This window comes from Pseudorca crassidens, chromosome X, assembly GCF_039906515.1.
Source record: "Pseudorca crassidens isolate mPseCra1 chromosome X, mPseCra1.hap1, whole genome shotgun sequence".
Taxonomy (NCBI): domain Eukaryota; kingdom Metazoa; phylum Chordata; class Mammalia; order Artiodactyla; family Delphinidae; genus Pseudorca; species Pseudorca crassidens.
Genome location: NC_090317.1, coordinates 115317689 through 115330793, shown reverse-complemented (window position 1 = coordinate 115330793; position 13105 = coordinate 115317689). Strand labels below are relative to the sequence as shown.

At 40.4% G+C, this 13105-nt stretch overlaps 1 protein-coding gene across 1 annotated transcript in view; it reads left to right on the top strand.

The window, feature by feature from the left end:
* The window catches only part of PHEX (phosphate regulating endopeptidase X-linked), a 204981-nt gene that overhangs the window by 30986 nt on the left and 160890 nt on the right, over positions 1–13105 (top strand). The window contains exons 4-5 of the mRNA XM_067722956.1: positions 7612–7698; positions 10198–10424. Of these exons, the coding sequence (XP_067579057.1) occupies positions 7612–7698; positions 10198–10424 (314 nt within the window). The remainder of the gene's footprint in view (positions 1–7611; positions 7699–10197; positions 10425–13105) is intronic.

Genomic DNA, 13105 nt, shown 5'->3' with positions numbered 1-13105 from the left:
GACACCACAGAACTCCTAGAAGAGAATATAGGCAGAATATTCTCTGACATAAACGTACCAATGTTTCTTAGGTCAGTCTCCCAAGACAATAGAAGTAAAAACAAAAGTAAACAAATGGAACCTAATCAAACTTATAAGCTTTTGCACAGCAAAGGAAACCGTAAACAAAACAAAAAGACAACCTACTGGGAGAAAATATTTGCAAATGATGTGACCGACAAGGGCTTAATTTCCAAAATATACAAACAGCTCATACAACTCAATAACAAAAAAAAATCCAATCAAAAAAATGGGCAGAAAACCTAAATAGACATTTCTCCAAAGAAGACATACACATGGCCAACAGGCACATGAAAAGATGCTCAACATCACTAATTATTAGAGAAATGCAAGTCAAAACTATAATGAGGTACCACCTCACACCAGTCAGAATGGCCATCATCAAAAAGCCTACAAATAACAAATGCTGGAGTTGTTGTGGAGGAAAGGGAACCCTCCTACACTGTTGATGGGAATGTAAATTGGTGCAGGCACTATGGAAAACAGTGTGGAGACTCCTTCAAAAACTAAAATAGAGTTGCCATATGATCCAGCAGTCCCACTCCTGGGCATATATCTGGAGAAAAGTCTAATTTGAAAAAGGTACATGCACCCAAAGTTCTTAGCACTATTTACAATAGCCAAGACATGGAAACAACTTAAATGTCCATTGACAGATGAATGAATAAAGAAGATGTGGTATGTATACACAATGGAATACTACTCAGCCATAAAAAAGAATGAAATAATGCCATTTGCAGCAACATGGATGGACCTAGAGGTTATACCAAGTGAAGTAAGTCAGAAAGATAAAGAGAAATACCATATAATATCACTTATATGTGAAATCTAAAATATGACACAAATGAACTTATTTATGAAACAGAAACAGACTCACAGACCTAGAAAACAAACGTATGGTTACCAAAGGGGAAAGGGGTGGGGGGGCAGGGATAAATTAGTTTAGGATTAGTAGAAACAAACTACCATATATAAAATAGATAAACAACTAGGTCCAAATGTATAGCACAGGGAACTATATTCAATATCCTGTAATAAGCCATAATGGAAAAGAATATGAAAGAGAATATATATGTGAATAACTGAATCACTTTGCTGTACACCAGAAACTAACAGAACATTGTAAATCAACTATACCTCAATTAAAACAAAAGCGAAAAGAAGCCCCTCTGATGATACTGATGCATGCTCAAGTTTGGAAACCACTGGTTTAGACTAGGACATAATGTGAAGTGAAGCTTTCGGGCCCAGCTAATTTTGTTTTGATCTAACCTCACCAGGCCTCCTACCTATGACTAGGAGCATCAGGAGTGTGTGTCACTGGTCACAAATATGGTTACAGGGCAAAGGGGGTAGATGGCTCAGCACAGGGTCACTCCACCACTACAAAAACAAGTCTTGATATAACCGGAGAAGGTGTTTCTTCCAGTTATGGTGGAGAGCTCTGTCAAGAAAGTCCATGAGGACTGCCTCTGGTTTAGCTACCTGGGGGCCTTGTTCTTACTTAGGAAAGTGACTTGCAGAATTTTACTGGGTACCTGACGGTCAGATGAGCAGGAGTCAGGGACCTGGGTCCAAATCCAAGCTCTAACTTTTACTAGCTGAGTTTCCTTGGACAAATTATGACAGTTCTTGCCTGTAGACTAGGGTTAATGATACATGCTGCTTAGGGTTGGTGGGGGATTAATTGAGGTCATGTACAATATACCTGGCACAGAACAGGTGCTTAATAAGTGAACGCTGTCACCAGGGTCCTTGGATGTCTCAGGACTGCTCAGGAAGGACCACTGCGGGGGGTATGTAACCATACATGGCCTTTTCTTGTAATGTTAAGATGGTAGAAATAGGCAGGAAAAATGTAATTAAGATTTGTACTGTAGGAAAAAAAAACTGAAGATGAATTTTAATGACTCTAAGTTCAGCACAGGCCTTACATTGAATTATCTGCTAAGATTCAAATTATCTAAATAGGAAAGCTATTTTTATGAGTTAAAATATTATATTGGCAGATTCATTGTAATGCTATGCTTTCAAAGAGTGATGTTTAAATTATTTTGAAGTGTGACCCTGGTAAGTGTAATCCTTAAAAATTCACTTATAAGTGCACATAATAAAAGAGTTAGCTTCTGTGAGACTTTTGTAGTGTCTGGCAGTTGTATAAAATTGATTTCATTATGGACAAAGAGGTCTTTTGTGTTAAAAGGGGAATATTTTTATGTTATTTGGTAACCCATGATTTAGATAGATGAGTTCGAGGTTTTTCATGCCCCTAAAATAATCTCTGCCCCTTTTTCTTAAGCTAATGCCAACCAACAATTATCATTTATGAGATGATCATAAAAAATGAACAGAGAAAAGCATTCTGACAGCTTCTCTACCTATGTTTGGGTGGCAGTTTTCCAGAAGAATGGGAAATATCAGCTCTTATTGTCTTTTCAGTGTGTCAGACAGACTCAGTTAATCCCATGCTTGACCGGCTATGGGGCTGAGGAACTGCAAAGTCGAGTGTCACACAATTCGTGTGAAAACATGAGGGTTATGGGATCCACAGACCATGACTTAGTTAACTTGAATTTTATTTTTTAATGAGAATAACAATGAGCTTTGCAAGCTGATTTAGAGTCTCCACATCTAACTGCATTAGAACTTAATACCCATGAAGTGTAAGTTAGAAAAATGAAATTTTTCAGTACGGTAAATAAACTGAGGAGGCTGGAAACCAGATTGAAGTCTGTAGCCTGGAAAATCAACAGAGACTAAAAATAGTAAGATTAGAGGCGACATTCAACCATGGACCAGCCAAAGGTGGTTTTTAAGTACCACCAAAGGAGAAACCAGGCCATCATATGATAGGTTTAAAAAAATATGTGTCTAGAGAACATTCTGTTTCTTATGTAGGTGTGGAAGGGCACACCTTCCCTTAAAATGTAGATTTGGTTTTCCAAAGTTTGATTTCTCATGTTCTCTCTCCCGCTCTCTCTCTCTCTCTCTCTCCCTCTCTCTCTCTCTCTCTCTCTCTCTCTCTCTCTCTCTCTCTCTCTCTCTCTCTCTCTCTCTCTCTCTCTAGAATTAAGAGGACACTCCCACTGATTTCTAAAGGAAATGCTGGCATAATCTACATGAAATTGAGAATTCACCTTGATGACATTTGACTGAAGGCTTTAGAATGCAGTTGCTGTTTCTAAATATTAAGCAAATCAGGCACACAGCTCCAGCGAGCTCTTAGCAAGTAGCCAGAGGATCCCCTTTAGAACAGGCACATAAAAGGATTACAGGGTCCGGAGAAAGAACACAGAGGAGCGTGTTTTGAAATAATCCTTATGCTCTGGGACCATCTTGTTTAAATGGCGTCACCTTAACACCGAGGTTCTTGGTAGGTGTTTGCTCACAGGCCTAAAACTTTGTGCGTGTGGAGTTTTTGAAAACAGTATTAGTTGGCAAAGTCCTAAATATTGCAAAGTCTCCAGATGACTGGCCTGAGCTGTATGTGACTGTCGTGAGCTCTTGACTTACCAGGGGACTGCCAAGTCCTTAGGAGTATCGTTTTTCTTTGTTTGGAATTCCCTCTTCTTATTCCAGAGCTCTCAATAAAGGCCCTGTCTGAGCAGGAGAATGTGGACGGAGTAGAGTTGATAGTCCTGTCTGGCTTCTGCGGTTAAAGGAGGTTGAATGCCAGTAAGTACCCCCCCCACCCCCGCCATAGAAGAGCAGGGAAGTGGAAGGTCAACCTGAGACCACTGGTGAAACGAGACTTACGTAGCTTAAAAACCGGTATTCACAAAAACAGATGAAATCTTGGATCTCATTGTATGATATGCGGACTGCAATGTGAGAAAAGGAGATAATGGATGTTAGTATAATTAGGACATTGCTGATTATAAAAAGAAATAACAAAATAAGTCCAGTTTCTCACATTTCCTTTTCATTTGGGCGAAAAACTCTCTCAGACTTTCCTTGACAGAAATTCAACTCGGCAAACATTGAATACCAACCATGCTAAGCGCTAAGCCCTGGGTGTTCAAAGGTGAATGTGACTCAGTCCCTGACCCAGAGAGCACTTAATCTAATGGAGAATAGCCATTGTTAATGCCTATTTTATGCACTAAAAGTAATTTTTTGTGATAATATTTGAGGCCCAATGACCAAAAATACCTTCTTTATTAAAATTCTCACATGATTCGTCCCCTGTGAGGCCAAGCCTGTGTTACAAAGGCATGGGCAAAACCCAATATCTATGTGGACCGTAGACCCAAATGTGAAACAGTAAAGATTCTAGAGGAGAACATTAGGCACTATCTTCATGACCTCAGGGTAGGCAAAGGTTTCTTAAATAGCACACAAAATATGCTTACCAAAGATGGAAAAAGTGATCACATTAGACTACATTAAAATAATTTCAGTTCATTACATGATACCATTAAGGAAATGAAGTCTGGGGAATGGAAGAAGATTTTGCAATACAAATATTCAACAAAGGATTTGTGTGTAGAATATATAAAGAGCTTCTATAAATTAATAAGAAAAAAGATTACCAATAGAAATGTGGGAAATAGAGTTGAGTAAGCACTTCACAAAAGAGGATGCTGGTTGTCTTGATTGGAGATAGTGACTGGAAGGGAGCACAAGGGGCTCCAGGGGTTCTGGTCATAATGTTGGTTATGTGGGTGTGTTTACTCTGTGAAAATCCTTCAACTTATAATTGGTGCACTTTTCTGTAGGTATGTTATAATTTCATTGAGAAAGTGTACATAAAGAAAAGGCCTTGTTATCTAGGATGAGGAATGTGGCAAAGTATTTTCAGACGTTATCTCTTGTTGGAGCGTTGCCTCTACTATGGAAACAGAGGAAATGTTGAGAGCATGGGCTTTTGTTTGGTTGTTAGGGCAGGTCCAGTTTGTGCAAGAGTCCTGCACAAGGAGTGCCAATGTCTTGGGTTAGCAGAAGGCCTTTTGGCTACCAATATCCTGAGAAGGGAGGAGGAAAAAACATTTATGGAGAAAGCACTAGAAACAAGCTTGATTACTTTACAATTTCATGTAGAGCTAACTCAGCCTGGAAGCCTGTTTAAGCCACCATTGATCGATCACTTACCACGTATTGCGGCACTGAGATAGGGACTTTCTGTGCATTAAAATATTTGATCCTCACCACAACCCTGGAAGGTAGGTGCTATTATTTGTCCAGATTTACAAATGAAGAAACTGGGGCTTAGGGAGAGTAAGTAACTTGCTTAAGTTCCAGCTAGAAAGTAGCAGCAAGCTGCAACTGGAACCCACGTCTTTGTGATTGAAAGCTCACCCCCTTGACCCTGTCTATTATTTTGCCTTTTTGGGGGGCAAAACCAATTTTATCTGAGCATAGTGAGAAGAAGAAATAATTACCCTGTATGCACACACACACATATATCAAATTTTGATGATCATAGGCACTTTGAAACTGATTTTAAAGTCTGAGGTTTGTTGTACTATAGGTTATGAACTGGAGTTTTCCTTCTCTGTTGTAACATGGTTAGGAACACCTGGATGGGGGTGAGAGGAGACTGAGAAATCTTCCAAGAAACAATGCAGATTATCATGGGAATACACTAATATGGGTGACCCATGAGCCCTTCTCAGTGCTTTAGGGACAGTGTAATAACCTGAGTAATTGCCTTTGATAGGCTTTGTTTTCTGCTCATTAATGACTCTCCAGGTTAGATTTTATACTTCTTACCACTAGTTGAAATACAGAGATACATAAAATGGATGCAGCCAACTGATTGTCACAACATTGTCTGCATATCAACGTTCTCCTGCCTGCTTGGGTTTGAAGAGAAGGAGAGGAGAAGGGAAAGGGTATGATAAGGAACCTGTGTTAGCTGAATTTGTTTCAAAAGTCAAATTCTGGTACAGAAGCCAGAATTTTGACACATAAGAATTATTGATATTTGTGCACCGTTAGGGTTTGGAGATTGCCCTACTTAGCATATACATGTCCTCTTTTCCCCTTCTCGTGATACATAGAGCGCCTTGAGTACACACTCAGGTACATATTTAATATTTTGAGTTCTTTTGTTCCATAGCTTATTTTTGTTCCCCAGGGTGTTCATGTTTGCAGCCTGTGGAGTGTTTATAGCATCACAATAACAGTGCATCCCCAAATGAAATTTGGATTACTTACTTTCAAATGTGTCTCCCCAGCAGTCCAATGACTGTGGAAGCAATATGGTGGAAAGGCACATTATCTGATTTGAATAGAAATATATGTGGGTATGATTTTAGAGATTCTGTTTATTAAAAAAAGAAATCATCTTTTATCCTTGGGGCTAGTTATCCCACTTTTATTGCTGTGGTAATGCACAAGAAAGAAACAAGTTGAAATAATTGAAAATGTCCACATCGAGCTCAACTTATTTAGTTTATCTTAGTTATATGTACTTGTTTGATGTACAGATGCTTATAGAAAACTGGACAGAAGCTCTGGGTTCCTTTTTTTTGAAATGTGGAACTTGTAGTTTAGAAGTAGATTCCGCTTTAGGGAATATGTAGTTATTTACTAATTTGATTAGCACTGTACATTGTATCTTGAAGCTATTCAAAGTACTACAGGAGCATCTGTTGTACCATCATTTGGAGGCTGCTAGGTTGTTTCAGAAATAAATACCAAATTCCTTGACAGCTGCAGTTTGACATAGCTCGTTGTAGGCAGTGCCATGGTGCTGTGTGGGAATTCTTTGTCTTGGCTTCATGTTGGTAAATTGATATTCTCAGGTACATCCAAGGTGTTATTTTGTGGGGAGGGTAGTTTTTATTGAGTCTTGGCTTTCCTAGTTCCTTATTTAATGAAATAGTGACAGCTGTCGTTTTCTACCTTCAAACAATAGCATCAGTGATTTTATAAACAGAAAATCATTTTCCAGGTGGGCTTGTGTCCATGCTGGCAGCCATTTTATATACATGGCCTCATTTTAAATGGCCAGGACTTTGAATGTGTAAATGGGCAAGTTTTCAGGCAATTTGGGTAGGCTTTACATTCTTGCTTCTCCATTTCCTGTCTAAACAATGTCTTCTGAGTCCACGGCATGTTTATGCAATATTGAATAAAACTCCTAATGGGAAATTTCTTACAGATGACCTCCCTGAGCGGCTGGACTGTGAAGAAATCTTAAGAAACCCGACCCTGATGAAATTGCCTCCGTTGAGAATATTACTCAGTGCAGAAACGAGGAATAGAATTCACTTATTTTTGGTTCTTGAAAAAATGAATTCTGGGTTTTTTTGTGTGTAGGTGGCAGAAAACATTAACCCTGGCAGAAGGTCCAGTCTCAGTTGGAAATTGAACTTTTGGTTTCTTTGAATTAGGAGAACCTTGGAGAAGAGAATGTTAAAAATATTTGTTATTTGAACCTCAAGCAACTTGGAATCGGTTCTGCTATCTTTTATAGACATATCTTTTCCAGGGTTGTCTGTCTCTACATTTAATTTTCTGGAGGCTGGGACTGATTATCAAATGACCTCCAACTCAGCATCACCTGTGGCTGGATACTAATGAATCCTTTTTTAACCTTCCTAGCACTTTTGGAGAAATCAATCAGTAGAAGGCGGGACATCGAAGCCATACAGAAAGCCAAAATCCTTTATTCATCTTGCATGAATGAGAGTGAGTAATAAAGAAAATAAATAAAATAATTTACCACCCTTATTTTTCAGAGTTCTATTAATGCTTAAAGATATTGTTTAAGGAAAAAGAGAGCTACTAAGAATTCTACTAATATTTAAAGGTGTTGCTTAGAGAAAGGAGCTATTTTCCAAGACTGGATTTTGACTACCCCTGCCTTTAAAAAAAAAATTAATTAATTAAATTTTGGCTGCGTTGGGTCTTCGTTGCTGCGCCGGCTTTCTCTAGTTGCGGTGAGCGGGGGCTACTCTTCGTTGCCGTGCATGGGCTTCTCATTGCGGTGGCTTCGCTTGTTGCGGAGCACGGGCTCTAGGCACACAGGCTTCAGCAGTTGTGGCTCGTGGGCTCTAGAGCACAGGCTCAGTAGTTGTGGCGCATGGACTTAGTTGCTCTCCGGCATGTGGGATCTTCCCGGACCAGGGCTGGAACCCGTGTCCCCTGCATTGGCAGGCAGATTCTTTTTTTTTTTGCAGTACACGGGCCTCTCACTTTGCAGAGCACAGGCTCCAGACGCGCAGGCTCAGCGGCCATGGCTCACGGGCCTAGCTGCTCCGCGGCATGTGGGATCTTCCTGGACCGGGGCACGAACCTGTGTCCCCTGCATCGGCAGGTGGACTCTCAACCACTGCGCCACCAGGGAAGCCTGGCAGGCAGATTCTTAACCACTGCACCACCAGAGAAGTCCCTGGCTACTCCTGTCTTTTTTTTTTTTTGGAATTTTATTTTATTTTTAATACAGCAGGTTCTTATTAGTTATCTATTTTATACATATTAGTATAATATGGGATGGTGGGATGAATTGGGAGATTGGGATTGACATATATATGTATAAAATAGATAACTACTTCACTCTGTATGATAGTCTGCTGGGCCTGTGCGTCTGGAGCCTGTGCTCCACAACGGGAGAGGCCACAACGGTGAGAGGACCGTGTACTGCAAAAAAAAAAAAAGATCATGCTGTGATTTATGTCAAAGAGTGTTCTTCCTATGTTTTCCTCTAAGAGTTTTATAGTGTCCGGTCTTACATTTAGGTCTGAAATCCATTTTGAGTTTATTTTTGTGTATGGTGTTAGGGAGTGTTCTAATTTCATTCTTTTACATGTAGCTCTCCAGTTTTCCCAGCACCACTTATTGAAGAGACTCTCTTTTCTCCATTGTATATCCTCGCCTCCTTTGTCATAGATTAGTTGACTATAGGTGTGTGGGTTTATCTCTGGGCTTTCTATCCTCTTCCATTGATCTATATTTCTCTTTTTGTGCCAGTACCATATTTTCTTGATTGACCTCCGTCTTAATGTTTTGTTGCTAGCTTGATGGAGAAACTAAGAAAATTCTATTTCAGTGGTTGGCTTGGATTCTTCAGGTATCAGTTACTCCATGGGAAACTTGGGTAGGGTCAGAAGGGCAAACCATATTGCATGTGGTACAGAAACCAGAATCTGGAGGCTAGGTCTGGTTTGAGAAGGACATAGTAACACTCCTTCTCAAACCAGACCTATGTCCTTTGGAACCTCCTGGGGCCTAGAGTAATCCAGATTCCCAGCTGGGCCAGGCTCCTTCTGCTTCTCCATCAGCCTAACAGCCATCTTTGTTGAGCACTTTAGGCCCTTCTCAGCATCTTGGGTCTGATTGGAGTTAAAATAGTCACCTGAGGGCTTCCCTGGTGGCACAGTGGTTGAGAATCTGCCTGCTGATGCAGGGGACACGGGTACGAGCCCTGGTCTGGGAAGATCCCACACGCCGCGGAGCAGCTAGGCCCGTGAGCCACAACTACTGAGCCTGCGTGTCTGCAGCCTGTGCTCCTCAACAAGAGAGGCCGCGACAGTGAGAGGCCCCTGCATCGCGATGAAGAGTGGCCCCCACTCGCCGCAACTAGAGAAAGCCCACGCACAGGAACGAAGACCCAACACAACCAAAAATAAATAAATAAATAAAATTAAAAAAAAAAAAGACACCTGACATTTTACCTGGTACACTTTCTCAAGGCTATTGCAGGAAGAAGCCAGTGCCTCTGAGAAGTGTGTTAACTTGTTTAGGTTTTGAGGTATTATTTGGTGAGCTAGAAGAGGGCGCTAAAAGATGATGAAAGAGTCTGAAGCAGTAATTCATTTTTGTTGGGGAGTGATTAGTTTTATTGAGCAGTTTCCTTTAGTTAGGGTTGTTCCTTAGTTTTGCAGAGTGTTCTCAGCTTAACATTGCTCCTTGGCTTGGGTCAGTATAGTGAGCCCATCTTTTACTGTTGGGAATATTGGGCAGGTTCCCTAGTCAGCTCTCCTGGCAAGAACATCAGGTTTAAACAGTCACACTGAAGTATGAATCATAGGTAGTTCTGTTTCTGTGATTATGCTCAGTCCACTGCACCTCTCCCGAAAAAGTTAGGTTGGGACCTTACTGGAATTTTCTCTTGAGAAGATACACTTGCTTTCTAGTTCGGTGATCCAGTTTGCATTTCTAACTCTCTTCATATTTGCTCCCTTTCAGAAGCGATCGAAAAAGCAGATGCCAAGCCATTGTTACATATCCTGCGGCACTCACCTTTCCGCTGGCCTGTGCTTGAATCTAATATCGGTCCTGAAGGGGTTTGGTCAGAGAGAAAGTTCAGCCTTCTTCAGACACTTGCGACGTTTCGTGGCCAATACAGCAATTCTGTGTTCATTCGTTTGTATGTGTCCTCTGATGACAAGGTGTCCAACGAACACATCTTGAAGGTATAGTGAGGACTCCTTCATCATGCTTGTTTAGTCCAAGGTTAGCCTTTTTGGGTTGCCTTCTCAAGGAAAGAGACTCATACCACCTTAGTGAAATGATAAGGTTACAAATTCTGTTAAACGTTAGGATCTAGACTATTCCCTACCCACCTTCCACCTCCCCCCCCCCCCCCAGATTTGCAGATCGTAAATCATTAACACACTGTTTTTGTCAGCCTTGCAAGAAGCTGGTGAGTGAGTTTCAAGTGATCTGTGATCTGGCTCTCGAATATCTACCCTGAGCATGTGTAGGGCCCCTTAATTCTGGTGGAGAGATGAGCAAAGACTTTCTGAACTCTGCTCTTCCTCTCCCCTCATTCCCCTGACCAAGGAGTGAACATGTGCTATGGTTCACTGTTTTCCTTCACTAACATCTTGTGTACATGCCTAAAATTTCATTGTCAAGTTGTCTTGAATCTCTTGTCCTTCCTTTCAAAAGATAAGGCAAAACTTGTTCTAAGTGCTTGGTTGCATTTTCTGTTGGGAGAGTAAACATCTCTTCCATAAAGGAATGGGCCATGAGGACATACCCTGAGGTGGAGTATTACATTGGTAAAATCAGGAGACTGTCAGAAAACTGCCAACAGTGGAAGATTGATCAGTCAAAGAACTTGGCAAGAATGCAAATAGCACTTTTTAAATTGTTTTGTCTTTTGATTCTTTTTTTTTTTTTTTTTTTGCTTCTGTGGTTACTTTAGTAATGAAAATTTTGTTGAACCGCTGATCTTTTCCCCCAATTCTGTTCTTTGTTAAACCAGAAAATATTAATGATATATTGATATTTAAATCATAGAAATATAAATCCTTTAGAGTGTATTATCCTCTCCTGATATAAGTCAACTTTTAAAAATCTATACCCTGGAGTTTATTTTTTGATTTATACCAAGGGGCTGGCAAATTTTTTTCTGTAAAGGACCAGATAGGAAATATTTTATGCTGTGCGGGCAATATTATCTCTGTCTCAACTACTCAACTCTGCTGTTATACCTGGTAACGCAGCTGTAGAGAATATGTACATAAATGGGTGTGGCTGTATGGTGGGCTGGACTGCAGGCTGTAGTTTGTCCCTCTCTACTTTAGACAATGGCAGTCTCAATAAAAATATCTTTAGTCACTGAAAGAATTCCCATCTCCTCAAGAGGAAATTCTTAGTTACAGAGACAGCTGTATATCTGTGCTGGGTGATGGAACAACAACATGACGCAGACATATTCTAATGCTCTCAGGTTAAGACATGCTCTTCAATGCTCTACAACCATGGTGATGGTCCAGTTGACCTCTGTCCCATGTTGATAGATTACTCACTTAAAAAAAACAAACAAACCAGGTTTTAAAACTCTCATTCTTAATTTCAGAACTATTATGGTATCCCTTCCAAACACCTTAAATGGTGTTTTGAAGTAAGTTGGAGACTGTCTTTCAAACTTCAGTTTATGTACTCTATTGCATGATAGATCTTAATTTCCACACAGGTTAATTAATTGCAAATGGTAACCACTTCAGTTTTCACCAATTTCTGGATCTAGTATAAGAACTGAATTCATTTAAACATTTTACTATGGAAAATAATACAAATAAAAGTAAAAAGAATAGTACTACAAACTCCCGTGTACTCATCAACCCACCTTCGACAGCCAGCAACTTTTGGCTGATCTTGTTTCATCTGATACACCTCCTTTTGGAGAGCAGCCTGGAACATTGCGTAGAATCCAAGGTATAATATCATTGCACTGATAAATGCATCAGTGTTTATCTAATGGAAAGGACTATTACAACAACCAAAAAAGTAATTGTAATTCCATAGTTAACATCTAATACCTGGCGAATTTTCAGTTTTCCTGATTGTCTCAAGTATGTCCTTTAAAAAAATTAAACAGTTGGTCTTTGATTCAGGTTCCAAATAAGAATCACAAGTGCATTGGGTTGACACATCTATTTTAATTTATAGCATACTAGATTTGACTGATTTCAGGGTAACCTAATAGCTAATGAGAGAAAATTCTTGTTTATAGGAGAATCACAGCTTTAAAAGTACAGGAGAAATAATAGAATTTAAAAGTTAGCATTTTTTAAAATCCCTAATGAAAAAAAGAATTAAGGTAACTATCACCAATAGCTGCTAAAGCTATTAGATGAATGGTTGATGGAGAAATTCAGGATAGAGAGACCAGACTGACATCAAATGAACCCAGATATTAATGGTAGCATTGCTAACAGTTGGAAAACCAGATTTTGTGTGCCTCCTGATACCATGCAGTGGGAAGCATATGCTATCAATGATGCCAAAAGAAAAGGAAAAAGGGCCCGTGAGCCATGGCCACTGAGCCTGCACGTCCGGAGCCTGTGCTCTGCAACGGGAGAGGCCACAACAGTGAGAGGCCCGCGTACCACACACAAAAAAAAACAACCAAAAACAACCATCTGTGTGTATGTACATAGTTGTAAATAAGCACTTGGGCTTCCCTGGTGGCGCAGTGGTTGAGAGTCTGCCTGCTAATGCAGGGGACACGGGTTCGAGCCCTGGTCTGGGAGGACCCCACATGCCGCGGAGCAACTAGGCCCGTGAACCACAACTACTGAGCCTGCGCGTCTGGAGCCTGTGCTCCGCAGCAAGAGAGTCCGCGCACCACGATGAAGAGGGG